General features: G+C 41.5%; 1 protein-coding gene across 1 annotated transcript in view; it reads right to left on the bottom strand.

Moving 5' to 3' along the window:
- Positions 1 to 304: 304 nt before the first annotated feature.
- The window catches only part of CDH20 (cadherin 20), a 49,895-nt gene continuing 35,237 nt past the window's right edge, over positions 305 to 14,962 (bottom strand). The window contains exons 8-11 of the mRNA XM_045790208.2: positions 14,463 to 14,584; positions 10,417 to 10,534; positions 5,866 to 6,117; positions 305 to 1,881 (exon numbers count right to left, since the gene is read on the bottom strand). Coding sequence (XP_045646164.1) covers positions 1,376 to 1,881; positions 5,866 to 6,117; positions 10,417 to 10,534; positions 14,463 to 14,584 — 998 coding nt within the window. The 3' untranslated portion in view covers positions 305 to 1,375. The remainder of the gene's footprint in view (positions 1,882 to 5,865; positions 6,118 to 10,416; positions 10,535 to 14,462; positions 14,585 to 14,962) is intronic.

The raw sequence follows: 14,962 nt of genomic DNA on the forward strand, positions 1-14,962 counted from the left end.
GGCAATTCACCCTTATATCATTGATATTATCAAACCATCCTTTACTCTTTTCAGAGATGGGGGTATGAGGGCGTTCATGGAAAGCTTAACAGTTGGAACCATAACGTTCATGTGTTCAGTGACTGAAAAAGAAAGCACAGCATCGTGCTTCTCTGCTGCTGCCTTTGCCTTACGAATCAGCTCCAGACCCAGCAACCTGAGGCCAGGTTAAGATCACAAGGCCATCTTTGTGCTCTGCAATTAAACAAATGTGCAATAGACTTTCCCTTCTATTTAACTTTTATTAAAAGAAGTGCTAGGGTACTGAGATGCAGTACATCATATTTATTACCAAAATTATTAACAAATATACAAAACTTATACATGTAATTTTCTTACATCCATTTATTCTCTATAATACCGATTTTTGTTCAAGTAGGTTATCTACAGTATGTAAACATCCCTTGGATTGACCTCACACAGATTAGGAAAGCCCTCTAACCCATGCTTTTATCAGATACTTCTTTTTATTTGGCTTTCATTTGTAGCATCTAATCTTCACATTTGGCACATGGAAGAGACATCTACAGTGCAAAAGAGGCAGATTTTCTGGTTTCGATCTGAACAATTTTGCAGGGGCACAGTTAAAGAGCCGAGAGAACAGAGCACTCTAACTTGATGGAGTTGGATTCGTTGTAATGCCAACAACTCTTGGTTCAGCCATTAAACTTGAGCACAAAGTCAATGCCTCTTCCTTCTCCCATCCCCCACCCACCCGTCATGCAAGGCCGAGTCGCCTTAACCTTGTCTCAAAAGGGTTAAAAGAAATCCCATCCGTCCCAAGACAAGTAGGTTAATTTCACCGAGTAACAATTTTTCAGTGTTCTTTTGTGTGGGTTGATTTGTGCGGTTTGATGAGCCAGCAAAACTCTTAAGTGGAGAATAAAGTAAGATTAAAAAAAAAAAAAGGGAGGAAAAAAGAAAAAAAGAATATGAGAGTCAAACTTCCCTTCAGTTGCCACCTATGTATGTTAAGACCAGAAAGTCTTCGGTGGTGGCAAAGTGACAAAGTGACAAAGGCCTTGGCGAATGGGAGAGAAAAGCCAAGCTCACCATAACTTAACCTTGGACTCCAAGCCCTTGAATACAGTGTCACAAAAATTAAAAAGAAAAAAGGAAAGAAAGGTAATTGGAGTTTCTGCCCCCCTCTTCCTGCGTTTCCTTTTGATTACTTAACTTAATGTAACCAAGTAAAGCTGATCCAGAGAGAACTCTCTTCGCCGCTCACCCCCTACTCGCTCTCCAGCACAGTATTGCTCATGTGGTTGGCTGCACCTTCGGCGAGCGTCCGCCGAGACCGTCTTGGTTTGGACGCGCGCCTGCCTCCCGGCTTCCGTCACCACAGGGGCGCGGGCCCCTCCGACGCCCCGTAGAGCTCCGCCAGCTTCCGGAAGCGGGGCCCCCAGTCCGTCAAGAAGTCGAAGCTTTGCTCCGAGTCCGACGTGGCCGACTGCAGGGAGCTCAGCGACCCGGCCACGGAGCCGTCCCCCTCGAACATGTACGTCTGGAGGGAGTCGAAGGGCGGGGCCCACAGGTCCATGTCGGCCTCGTAGAGCTTGGCCAGCACGTAGCTGTGGACCGTGCTGTTCACGGCGCACGTCTGAGGCACGTAGCGGGAGAGGCTCTCAATCTCGGGCAGCATGTCCTGCCGCGTCTTGGGGGCGCCTCCCCCCTGCGCCTCCCGGGGGTTCCACATGGCCGCGATGTCAAAGGCCTCGGTGTCCTCCTCGCCGCCGCCCTCGTCATCGTAGCGGACTATGTTCTCATGGATGTTCTCCTCGTCATCGATGATGTACGGCTGTTTCCGGTGCCTCCTCATGGACAGAATGAGCAGCACCAGCACTGCCGGGAACAAAGAGACAGGATCTTTACCCAAGAGACCTGGAGGTGTGTGCCATGATTTGAAGTAGCCATGATTAACCACAGGTATGGGAAGAGTTCTTTGAGTGCTGAGCTCAGAGACAGCATTTGGATATTTTAAACCACAGGGTCTACCTCGTTCTCACTCACTCTGCGAGGTCAGATTGAAAATTTGTAGGCAAACGAAGCCCTATATTTTTTCCAGGTGGTTCAGTTAGAGGTTGCATATGAAGTTTCTTTGCATCAGCTTGCTGCTTTGAAATTGTGTGGGTGTGTGTGTACACTGAGCCACCCCAAAATTAAATCCCATTAAGCAGAAAGCACTAGGGCGTGCTGTGGAGTCTATGCTAAGGATCAGACAATGTCCTCTGGCCATATAAGGATGAGTATATATTTCTGATAACGTGGAAATCTTACTATGTAGGTGGAATCCTGCTTTTTTACATAGTATCTTAGTAGGATTCTACTCTGTAAATGTAATCACATATTAATACATATGCATAGAGACATATAGATTAAGTATGAATCAAAGTCTTAGTCTTTTTATGCCTCTTTCAAAAAAGAAGAGAGCATAAGTGATCACTCTTTTCCAATAAACTCCGATTCCTCAGAAAGCCTTCTGTTAGCTGGTTGTGACTCTGGATCCAGTGATGTTCATGGAAGGGAGGGAATGAGCAGTGACATTTTATATAATTCATCACGTTATCAAAGAAGCTCCACACTGTTAGATGTGCCCTTGCAGGTTTGGATAAAATTTTATCCCAACAAATGTATTTTTTTTCCAGGATGTGTTCACTGGGGTTTAAAGGAGAGATAGAGATAATTCCATTGAACTGTTTATCTCCTGTGACTGAAAATGTTTTCCAGGAAGTGTGTTGAGGTTTTAGCTGTAGAACTGCTATTGATTTTTTTTTTTTTTTTCTGATGTGCTTTGTTACAGCTGGTGAATGGTAACAACTTGACAACACTGCAAAATAAAACTGCAGTTTACCAAGGGGGAGAAAAATGGAGTTCAGTCATATGCCTAGTAAAATTATGAACTGACTTAAAAAATTCACCGTAATGATTTAAAAAAATTGGATATAGAGTGTGCTTTTTGTAAATTGCAGTTGATGATGTTAATACCTAATAATTCCCCAAATAGCTTCGGTGACAAAATGCATGCACAGGAAACAGTTATATACTCTTTAGTATATTTTCTCTGTGTGCCAAAATATGACTCATGGACTCTACCCAATTGTGAGATTTCAGAGAAGTGGACTAATAGGGCTTTAAGGAAGTGGGGGCTTAAACTGGGTGTGGGAGGCTGGGGTGTGATCTGGGTGGATGCAGGCTGGATAAATGGGATTCTAAATGAACATGCTGTGTTTGTGGGGCTGAGTAACAGTTACTAAACTCAAATATTTTTTAGACACTATGGAAAGCAACAGAGAAACAACATTGAATATGACATGATTTTCGGATTTATAAACTTGTAATCTAAGGAGATTATAGACCCTGATGATTAATACAAATCAGGCAGTGATAAGGGCTATCGTAGGGTTATAAGTGTTGCAAAGAGAATACAGAAGCAGGGCTGGGCAGTTCTTCCTAGGGGACTGAAAAACCTTCACACAGATGATATTGGAATGGTAGGGGTGGTATTTAAGAAAATGCTAGGAAGCAAAATTAGAAAAGTCTTTGGATACCGGCCAGAAAGACTTCTGATGATAGAGAATTAGGCAGTTTATAGAATTGGTCCATCTTACATTTATCTTATAAATATCTTACATATATCTTATTTTTTTGATACTCTGATTTAAAGAACAGGTATTGGATAATGCCCTGAAAATCAGATTCTGGGAAACATGGTGCTATTCAACTGAAAGGCTTCCCTGACAGAAGAGAATCAGTTCTAGGGATGTTTATTCTTTAGCTATTATAGGCACAGTGCGTAGGGCCTATGAGATTTTCCAGGAACTAGATATATACTAGAGACATGGAAAAAAACCTTTAAAGTCGAGATTAGTATGTTTATTTAATTGTCCACAAAATGTAGCATTTTGTTGGCAAATCCATTACAATTCAATCTTACTCAGTTTTATGAATTATATTTTATTTAGGATGTGCATTCTTAGAAATAAGAGTGCTTAAAATTATGAACATTTTATATAAAGTTGCATATAAAGCTCTGCTCAGTTTAGCTCCTGAAAACTATTCCGTACAATTCAAAAGCTAAGACATGATGGGTTTGGGAGGCACAGTATAAATCGCCCCTTGCACACCATTTCTGGCTTGAGAGCCTCTCTGTGCCAGTCTTTTTAAATCAATCTTTCTGTAATGATGGCTTTTTCTACTCTTTGTGGGCAAGGATGAACTTATAATGCAGACATTTTCCAAAGACAGAAGTAGGAACAGTCAGGTTGGAAATTTCTCCTAGGAGCAAGTTTCTTCAAAGGCATCTTGTACCTTATTCTGTTCTGCACTCAAGGACTCCCAATGCCATCTTATGGACACTCAGGGAATTGCAGGAGGGTGTTTGTCAATGCAGACCGGGACCAGAAACTGTAACAATTCTCTGATCCAGGGATCTGAGGATTTAGAAAAGTTACTTATTTATATTACTTCCCTTTTCATATAGCACTGAACTAAAACAACCAAATCAAATCATATGTGGTATTTGTAAATGTTTTTTGAGAAGCATATTCCACAGACCTACCTAGAAATTCAATCAAGTGCTGACATTTTGCAGTCGGGACCTTCTGTCTTTGGTCTGACTCAGTCTCTTGGTGCAGAGGTAAACCTGGGGTCAAGGGGTTACATGGATATCTGCATGCCTATTCTAATTTGAATCCCCAGGGCTCTATTCTTTTCCCTCATAGAATGGTAGGATTTCTCTCATATTGAGTGATATTTACTAAGTCTGCTTTTTTCTAAACAAAATATGTGTGCAATGAATTAATTCAATCAGAAGAGTTGGGATATATGTACAGATATTTTTGTGGTTTTCAGAGTTAGTTGAGGTGTTTTATTGTTTGTTTTTGAGTGTTGAGTTCAAAAACAATTGCTCAGATGGCCTTATGTGCAAGGGAGATGGGTGGCTGTCTTGCTGTATGATTTGAGCAGAGAAATAAAGGATCCTCTCCCTCACTAGTGCGCTCTCACTAGCCTGTCGTCGCATCTTTTATGTTACCGTCAGTGGCACATCAGCCCTGTGTAGTCACTGTTCCTCGTTAGATGGTCACAGTGCTTCGGACGGGTGCTAACGCCCCCAATAGCTTATTCTCCCAGTTAGCCATGGGGTTCACTCTGTCACTTCTCTCAGGTCTTTGCTCAAAGGTCTCCTTATCAGGGAGGCCTTCCCTGACCACCTTGTTTAAAATGGCATCTACCCTTGTCTCCCGTCCCTTCAGGATACCCTGTCCTTCTCTGTAACACCTACCACCTCCAGAATTTGGGGGATGAACATTTAGGACAAGAGCCTTACCACTCGAATACAGGGATGGACAGTGTAGGGTCTGCTGCATTTCAGTTCTGGCTCTGCCTCTGACATTTGGCCTTGGGCCTGTCACTCTCTCTTTGTGATTTAGCTACTACTTATCCGAAATGAAGGTGTTAGAAGAGGTGTATATCGTATCCTGCCCAAAATTGTCATGTTGATTCTGTGGTGTCAAAATGAACTCGCTTAGCTCTGAAGTAAGCTTTGTGAAGGCTGGAATGTGTCTGCTTTATTAATCCCAGCACCTAGAATGGTACCCCAGCCCATAGTAGATGCTTGACAAATATATTTGCTTTGGTCTGGTCAAAGAGGCCATGAGTTCCTTGAAGGAAGGGACTATCTTCAGTTTCTTTATTCTTTCCCAGCCTTACTCTGGCACCTTTTTAATAAGCGTGGCATAGAAAACCGGTTCTGAGCACCTGTGTTAGAATGGTAGCTAAGTAAGTACTTGCAGGACCCCACAGAAGAGAAGGGAGCCACTTGCTCACCTAAGAGGACAAAGATGCAGGCCAGGATGGCGATGAGGGCACCCCGGCTCAAACTGACAGGGAGCATGTAGGCCTCGGGGCTGCAGGACAGGACGTGGCCGTCGTCGTCACAGCTGCACACCTGGATGGTCAGCGTGCCCGTGCTGCTCAGCACCGGCTGCCCGCTGTCTGCTATCAGGATAGGCAGGTAGAAGACACTCTGCTCCTGTTGCCGGAAGCCAGACCTCCTGGTGAGAATCCGGGCAGTGTTATCTGAAGAAAACAGGGATTCCAGGGTTGAAAAAAGGGAGAGGAAAAGTGGGAGGGAAGAAGGAACTGGAAGAACCAACAAGTGCATTAATTTCTTGGATTGAGGAAAGCAAGAGGGCCGGGGTGGGATGTGGGAAGGCTGGAGAGGGAGCGTCAAACAGTCCTTGGAGGCGGTTAGCTATGGCCACCTCTGGTTTGTCGGGATCAGCATTTGAATTCAGAAACCATGGATTTGTGTACGCTTCCAGGCAAAATCCTGAGGCCTAAGACAGAAACGCTTTTTGAGAGTCTGTCTTACCCTTTGTGACATGAAGTGCCCAGGGCGAACCGTTAGACTTCAGATCTAACTGAAATGTTCCGATGAAAGCTTGATAGGAATGAACAATCACTGGCCACTTGTGGGCCCTGTTTGTTCCCACTCAGCAGCTGTCCAAGGCCCTGGGGCTGCTTTGTGCCTCCAGAAAAAGAATGCTGAGGAGCCCGCTTGACTGTGGCAGGTTGCTTATTTTTGCCACTTTGACTGGAATTCATGTCTTTCGCTATTTTCTTTTAATGCCTCTGAAATGCAGTCACCAGCTCCTCCTGTGCTTTCTGAAGAACCTGCTCATTTAGCAGAAGCTTATTTGAAATCCCCTAATCACGTGATACACCCTGTTATTTCCCCCTACTTGTGGTCTAAGGTGACACAGTTAATAAGAACTTGGTGAAAAGTCATTCCTGATCAGCAATACTAGTTTTTTTTCCCCTCTAGTTTTAAAGGGGAGTAGCAGAATTATTTGATGTGTTTCCACAAAGGTGGGGTGTATGTGTGTATTTATATTTATATTTGCCTAATGTAGTGTTCTGGGATCTTTTATTTTTTTAATCTGTGTTTTCAAGTTTCTTTGAGTGGGTTTGAATTATAAGTCATATATTTTTTGCAAAGTTCAGATCATTTTCAGGAGAGGAAAAAAGTTGAGAGATGTGATAGGACATGGAAGCAGTGACTCTCAAAGCTAGCATCAACATGGAAGGTCCTTCGAATGTGTTTTACATTTCACAAGGAAGAGTCTAGAACTTCACAAAAACTTCTGACAGCCTAACCAAAGTAAACATTGTTAATTTTCAATATTTCTGGTTCTCCTTTCTTTTCTTGGGCATAATAAAGGATTATACTTTTCTACCTTCTTAAATTTTGGCATGTCTATTATGATTTGCTTTTGATAATGAAAAATAAGCAAAAGCGATTTGTGTCACTTCCAGGCAGAAGCATGTAATAATAGCTGGTATGTGTTTCTCTGTGTTCTGTTGCCTTGGTGTGATACCATACAAGAACGTTTAAGATGGAGAGCCACGCAACTTGGGACACTGAGCTACATGGACAGCTGTCCTTGTTGCTCAGACCCACAATTGGTTTTATGTGAGCAAGGAATGAATTTTAGTTGTGTTAAGCCACTGGAATTTTGGAGTTATTTGTTCCGCAGCATAGGGTAGCCTATTCTGATGAATACATTATCCCTTCATTAGCTTTTCCACTTCCTTCTTGCCCTGCCTTTTCACAATAGCAGTGATTAATTTTCACATTTGATGAGATAGCGATAATCTGACGCTTTTACAGGGGGTGAGTTAAGGCCTAGAGAAATGATATAATTTGTTGAAAGTTACTAACTTAGTAGCAGAGCTGAGGTTTGAGCTCTGATCTCTCTGACTCCAAGTATACATTTCTTACATTTTGCTGTGTAACTGCTTATTTGGTGTAGTGATTTTAACTCTTGAAAATTACCCAGCCAATGGAAATCCTTTCTTGCTTTGGTACAGGCCCTTTTCCTCTTTTATTTGCTTCTCCGTGGAGGAAGATAGCAACCGGTTGCCAACCTGAGGATTATATTAATATTTCTACCTACTGTACAACCCATCTGTTTTTCTGTTTTTCCAGATTTAGTAGCTAAGTACTATTAATTCTGTTTGACAGTGTTAATTGTTTTTCCAGAAACCATGTTTTTCTCAAACAGAAATCTGTTTTATTTTTATTTTTCAGTTTAATCAAGGCCGTGTTGTAAGACTTTTAGAATGCTTGACCAGAGTTGAGTTTCATAAAAGTATTACATCATCATTTAATCAAGTACTGTACATGATGTTTCTTGATCTTAGAATTATTTAAGGTTAAAGAAAAAGAAAAAAGACCAGAGCACTGCCTTGCTGGATTTAGTCTTAGAAGGGTTCTGGCCACTTGCAGAGTAGCCACTTGCAGAGTTTTTGTTGAATATGATGAGTCGGGCTTTAGTAACCCATTTGGAAACAATATTAGTTTCCAAGGTGACGCAAAGTCTTTTTCCTTTTTTCTTTCTTTCCTTTTTCCTTTTTTTCCCCCATCTTCCGGTCCCAGCCTTAATGCTTACTCACTTTCTGATTGTGGGCCATTTGCTTTCTTTCCTTATCTATCAAATGAGACAGTGAGAATCAGAGGGATTAGTGACTTCCTTGTAACCTTAGAGGGTTATTGTAAATATTAAATAAAGCAAAGTATGGGAAAATGTATTTGAAACTGCAGAATGCTATATACACACAATCTTTTTAATAATGTTTTGGGGATAAAAAAGAAAAAGTAAGAAAGGCTCTCCTTGAGATAGTGCCTTGTTTTGTTCATAAAAGGATATCATGTTTTGGGCACGGAAGTTGGGGTCCTGACAGTAGATCACCAAATCAGATGTTGGTCAATTTTTTAATGAGCCTCAGTAGAAAATACTCATGGGATAAATTGACACGAGGAGATTAAGAGTTCATTCTTTCTATTTAAAATGTGCTGACTTTTGTTTTGGAAAACCTTCCAAGAAATGAGTCATTTCTTTTTATAGTCATCGTGTTCCAGTGGCCCATCTTTTTAAAGCGTTGGCTCTATGAATTGGTGTCCAAACTCATTTAATAAATTTGCAACATTTTGCTGCATATTGTTTCTGTGTTGATTCTGACAAATATCAGAGTGAAGGAATAGAATGACGCTTCACTGAAAAGTTGAAGAAACAGTATAATGTATTATCACCCCCCCACCCCGTTTCCGCTGTAAAACCAGCCCTGAGGGGGCTGAAACCACTTTTTGTAGGAAGGATTTCCCTATGAAGCAGATGAATGAATAGTTCAAAATTTGACCCAATAAAAAGATCTGGATGTTTAATTGTAGTACTTCTGTTGTTATGATTTAGATTATATATTACCCTCCCTTCTAGAATTATCATAGTGATTTTACGATAACATGTAGGTTAAAGGAAAGACTTGGAGGAATGTTTTCCATTTAAAAGAAAACAGGTTTAATAGTCTCAAGTGTTAATGGCAGAATATCACATGGGGTGGAATTAATACTTTAAAGTTTCAAATAATTGATGTTTGAGACTAAGACCAGGCAGGCCTAATCATGACTTTTTGTTACCCTTTGTTTAGATTGTTACACAGTGGCAATTAGTATTTTAGAATTGGAATAAGAATGAGGCTAGTAAAGCCCGGAGAAGTGATGACCTCTTTCCCCAAGGTCAGACAGCAAGTAGCAGAGTTAGTAACAGAAGGGGTTCCCTTGACAGATTTAAATGATTTTTTCTGATCTTTCTTTGAAAATCATTTGACAAGAGAACAGAAGTCTTTCCTTTCCCCATCTGTGCCCAGTGAAGAGTGTGCTAGGTCTGTACATTTCTTAGCCGATCAGAATGCTTACTGCAAAAAGAGAGGTCTAGAATTCCATTCCAGCTAAGTTGTAGTGGGGAGTGGTTTCTGGAATAGGGAACCCCACCTGGCTCTGTCTTTTTAAAGTCATTCTAAAGTGATAAAGTTATTTCAGTGCCAGAGCTACACTCTGTGATCCTGTGTTTGTCCTTTGTCATTTTAGCCTTTCTTTCCCTTTTATTCTGGGAGCTTTTCACTGTTGTCCCCTTTGATGCTTGCTCAGAAATGTTCCCTCAGGTTTTTCTCTTTATCTAGTTCAATTTCTATCGTTTTTCTCAGATTCTTCCGACAGTTATAGAGCATACAGACATGGCTGTTACCTGGGGGAATGAAGGAGGGCTTTTGCCTGCGTGCCTGGCACACTGTCTCACGCAGAGCCAACTCTAAAACATTTGTGAACTGATTAACTGAAAGTTTCAGAATCAGCAGAGGACATTCTTTGTCTTTCATCTGTTAAAACAAAGCTTTTAAAGACATTACAAATTAGCATTAATGTCTTCACTGCTACTAAAGGGCAGGTGACCTTTGACGGCTGTTTGCATGGTATAGTAACCGAAAGTATCCAGCCCAGTCTATAGAAAAGCATTGACAGTCGCCTATCCACCTGATTACCTTGGTTGTCCCTAACAGTGAAGTTGGGGTTGTTAGCAGCCTCCGGAGCCAAGCTGTAGTAGAAGTGCTGACCATTGTGTGGGTCATCTTGGTCCACTGCACTCACTGTCTGGATCAGCTGTGGGAGTGACATGAAATCATGTGAATCAGAGTTGAAAGAAAAATCTGCAGGGTCTGGTGGGATCCTAAACCCTGAAATCCAATAGTGGATTGTTTTCCCTGATGAGCAGGACATCCTGAAACTTAGTGGAAAGTACCGTGCCATCACACAACTCAGGACTGAATTTTGGTTTTTATTGTTGGGCCTGAATACATTCACAGGCACATGGTGAATGCTATTTGAATACCTCAGGCGTTAAGCCTGAGAACATAACAAGTTCTCACACCAAAACTAGTCATTTTTAAGCAATCTAACTAGAAGATTGGCTAAAAAAACCTGTGAGTTGCCACAAGGTCCTGCTGGTCTCCCAGTTTTTCATTCTCCCACCTCACCTACTTAACCTTAACATTTGGGTTAATATTTCAGGGTCAATTTGCTATCTTTGAGAAGCCTCTATTTAAAAATGACTAATACCTAGAAGAGAAATAGACACATCAACATCTACTGCATCAGGTTAATGAACTCAGATGGGAGGGGTTGGGTCACAGGGCTGTTGCTTTTTGTTGGCTGGAAGGGGAGCTAGGAAAGGTGTAGAGCCCAAGACCTACAGTGGGATGTATGGAACAGACTAGAGTCAGAAGCAGAGCTTGGGGTTGAAGAGAACAAAAGAAGGGATGGCTTTCTCTTGAGCTCTTTGGCCCAAACTTTGCCTTTTCCACAGTGCTTTTCAAAGTAGTAGTTTGCCATGAGAGTTATGAAGGCCATGATAAAAAAAAAAAAAAAACAACCACAAAACTGCTCCTCACTCAGCAGGGAGCCCGATGCAGGGCTCAATCCCTGGACTCTATGATCATGACCAGAGCCGAAGGCAGACACTTAACTGACCGAGCCACCCAGGCACCCTGACAAAACATATTTCTTGATGAATGTTATAAATAGGTGATTATGTATGAGGCAAACATAGTTGTGGAAGTCATTTCAGAATATCTGACCTGTGAAATTATATACGTAGTGGTGAGATGGGGGCTTGAGGCATAGGACTGGTTGGTTACAGGGCTTTTAAAGAATAAGTGAGTGAAGACACTGCCTTGCTGGGTTAGTTTCTGGGGTCTGAGTTTTTTTGATGGCAAATTTGGTTGCAACAGTTGGGAACACAATGGGCTACTCTCCTGCTCTCCACTCTCCTGGCAGGTCAGACTTCATTCTCAGTCCCACTTGCCGTGCAATATTCTGCTCAGCCAGTTTCATTCTGCTTTTAGCCATCGCCAAGTATGCCATCTGATTTCTTTATGGGCCTCCTTGGCTGCTTGCTAGGAGGAAAGCACATACCCCGACTTGGCAGACACACAGCTGACAACAGTACCTGACACGTCTAACGCAAGGAGACCTGATGCGTTATAAACCACACATGCCTACTGAGCTGTGTGCTTTTGAAAATCTTTAAAACATATCCCAGAGCCAAAATCAAGGGGTAGGATTTTTAGTATTGTGGGCTAAAGATGATAAATGTGACAGACTTGTGGCTCATGACCTGAACTTCAAGTCACAAATAAACTGTGCTTCAAAGGGCTGCCTGATAGGCCATTACAAGGTATATTTAAAGGGGTGCCTGGGGGGCTCAGTCCGTTAAGCATCTGACTCAATCTTGGAGTCTTGGGATTGCTCCCCATGTTGGGCTCTGCTGGAAGTGCAGAGTCTTCATATCCCTTCCCCTCCCCCAAAGCTCCCCCCCCCCCCAGTGCCTGCTCATGCTCTGTTTCTCTCAAATGAATGAATACAATCTAAAAAAAAAAAAGGTGTATTTAGAAATGTAGAAATGGGAGATGTGTGTGTGTGTGCTCCAAAAACAAGAGAGGTAGTTAGGGGTGCCTGGGTGGCTCAGTTGGTTGAGTGTCTGACTCCTGGTTCAGCTCAGGTCATGATCATGGGGTCGTGAGATTGAGCCCTGTGTTAGGCTCTGTGCTTAGTAGAGAGTTACCTTGAGATTCTCTCTCAGCTCACCCTCACCCTTTCCTCCCACTCACACACGCTGGCCACACTCTCTTTCTAAATAATAAATAAATAAATTCTTCAAAAAAAAACCCAAAACACCAAAGAAACCCCCAAGATAGGTAGTTAAAGTGTTGTTGGCCTGGCAGAATGCAACTTCTATTCTGAAGACCTTTAGGAAAGTAAGTGCTTCATTTTCTGGGAGAGGGGAGTTTAATTCATGTGCTGCTCATCACCTTCTTTATAATGTAGATTAATAATTAGCTTCATCATATATATTTGTCATAAGGTCTTATAAAACAAAGTTTTATGTCATAATTTATGTAATATATATGACATTGTTATAATATAAAACAAAAATTATTAAAATAAAGGTCCAAACCCCCTTACTCAAAGCTCAACTACCATAGCACAAAAACTATTGCTGTTTTTGCATCCTGCCCCCTACATGTCTTAGTTCACATGTAGGCATAATTTTATATAACTGCAAGCATGTACATGTAGTTTTTATACCTCCTTTCTTTCCTTATAATAACACAGATAATTTCTTACACCATAAAGTCAGCATTGTAACTTTTATTATCTGCATAATGTTTCAGATCTTCCTAGAAATTCAATAGATGTGGAAGTAGAATTATTCCAGGCTTAATGAAAAAAATTTTTAGGAGTGCTATAGACCATTGCACTGAGTTTCAAGAATCAATGGATGAGAGAATTTAGATGAGAATCATTATAGGACATCCCCCCCCCCCCCCGTGGCAGATGTGAATCATTTCTTCTTTTGACTGAGTTAGAAAGGTGAAGATGTGTTGACTTAATCTTTGGTGAGTATAGGATGTTAATATAAGTTTTGGTTGTATAACTAGTCTCTGTGCAGCAAGATGTCATGTTCTAGGTGAGTAAGAGAAATGAAAGCAAAATCTGCCTGAATTACCAAACCATGAATCCTTGCCTTATAGATATGCACTTCACAGACTCATAACTTTCATATTAAAACTATCCTGATCTATTTGCCTTACTACCAGAATCCACTTTGAGGGAAGAATATACTTTGAGGGAAGAAATTAGGACTGTTAGGGGATCTGTTGGGTCACAGGCAGAGAAGAAAGTATCTTACAAAAGCAGGAGCAGAAAACAGGACATGGCCTATGCTCTGAGGTATGAAAGGATGGGTACAGGGTGGGCAGCAGCCCAAAATATGCATGAATACATGGCCACTCCAAGCAGAGTTCTGGATGTTTCTTAGTTATACCACTTGGAATTTGATCAACCAAATTATTCATTTACATTTAAAAGCATACTTTAAAAAATATACAAATATGTCTTTGCAGATTATAGAACTGTGGTTGTTTCAAATTATTAGAAATTTGTTTCTTCAGATTCCTTCCTTCTTAAAATTGACCTGACATGAGCAGCATTATGAAAATTGTGTTTTAATTGAGGGAGGAGAGTGTAGGTATTCAAGGTAACAAAGCATTCTGAGAATAGGGCAGGCAGTTCCTAAATAAGTTACCTGTTGTCAGAAGTTAAGAAAGGGAGGTGGGAAGATACAAAAAATAAAGCTTCCCTACTGCAAGTATTTTCAGGTATTAGTGCTAAAGTGAGGAAAAAAGAAGAGTTTTCTGATCTTCACGGTCCCTCGCTCGTAGGACCCAGAGCACGTGTTACTGCAGTTGGTACTATGTTGTTCAGTTACAGGATGGGTAGATAACTTCAGGCCAGCCTGTGAATCAAGCTACCATCAAAGCATTGTTGAGATCATAAAATGTAATGGGGGCTCCATATGGTTGTCCTAACGAATAAACTGTTGCAACATGATGAATGGAAGTTGGGGACCCTTTTGTGAACTGTTAGTTTCTGGAGTCTAAATTTCTTTGGTGGCAAATTTGGTTATCTGTAGCAGTCATTTCTGTATGTTGGAGGTGAACCAATGTGCACGCCTCACAAATTGCTTTACCTGCCCTGCTTTGGCATTTTCACACACAAAAGCTTCATAGAATCGGGGGAATTCTGGAGCGTTGTCATTCACATCTAAGACTTTGATTGTGATGGAAACACTTCCAACCTGGGAAGGATTGTCTAAAGAGAACACAGAGAAAACCAAAGGTGAGGGTTAGGTAGTACCAGACAGCTCTTTGCTGGAATAGGTATTTTTCTTGTTGGACTGTTTTTTTAAAGGAATGGATAAAGAACTTGGAAATGGCAAGAGAAGCATAGGATGCATGTGCTGCCTAATACGAGTGAGGTCAGAACACAAGGCGTGTGGGCACACCGAGGTGTGTGAGAGAGTGTGCGATGTCGGGAGGATGAGGAGAAGAGTATAACTCTGAGGGCGGACAGGTATCACAAAATGCAGCTTAAAAAGAGGGTTTGAATCTCTCACTTGGCTCAGGCTTCAGGTTCTGAAATTAAAGACAGGTCAGTTCTGTATTCTGGGCTTGAAAACAGCCCATTGCT

The sequence above is a fragment of the Ursus americanus genome, chromosome 19, assembly GCF_024610735.1.
Source record: "Ursus americanus isolate L20-20 chromosome 19, mUrsAme1.1.p, whole genome shotgun sequence".
Lineage (NCBI taxonomy): Eukaryota > Metazoa > Chordata > Mammalia > Carnivora > Ursidae > Ursus > Ursus americanus.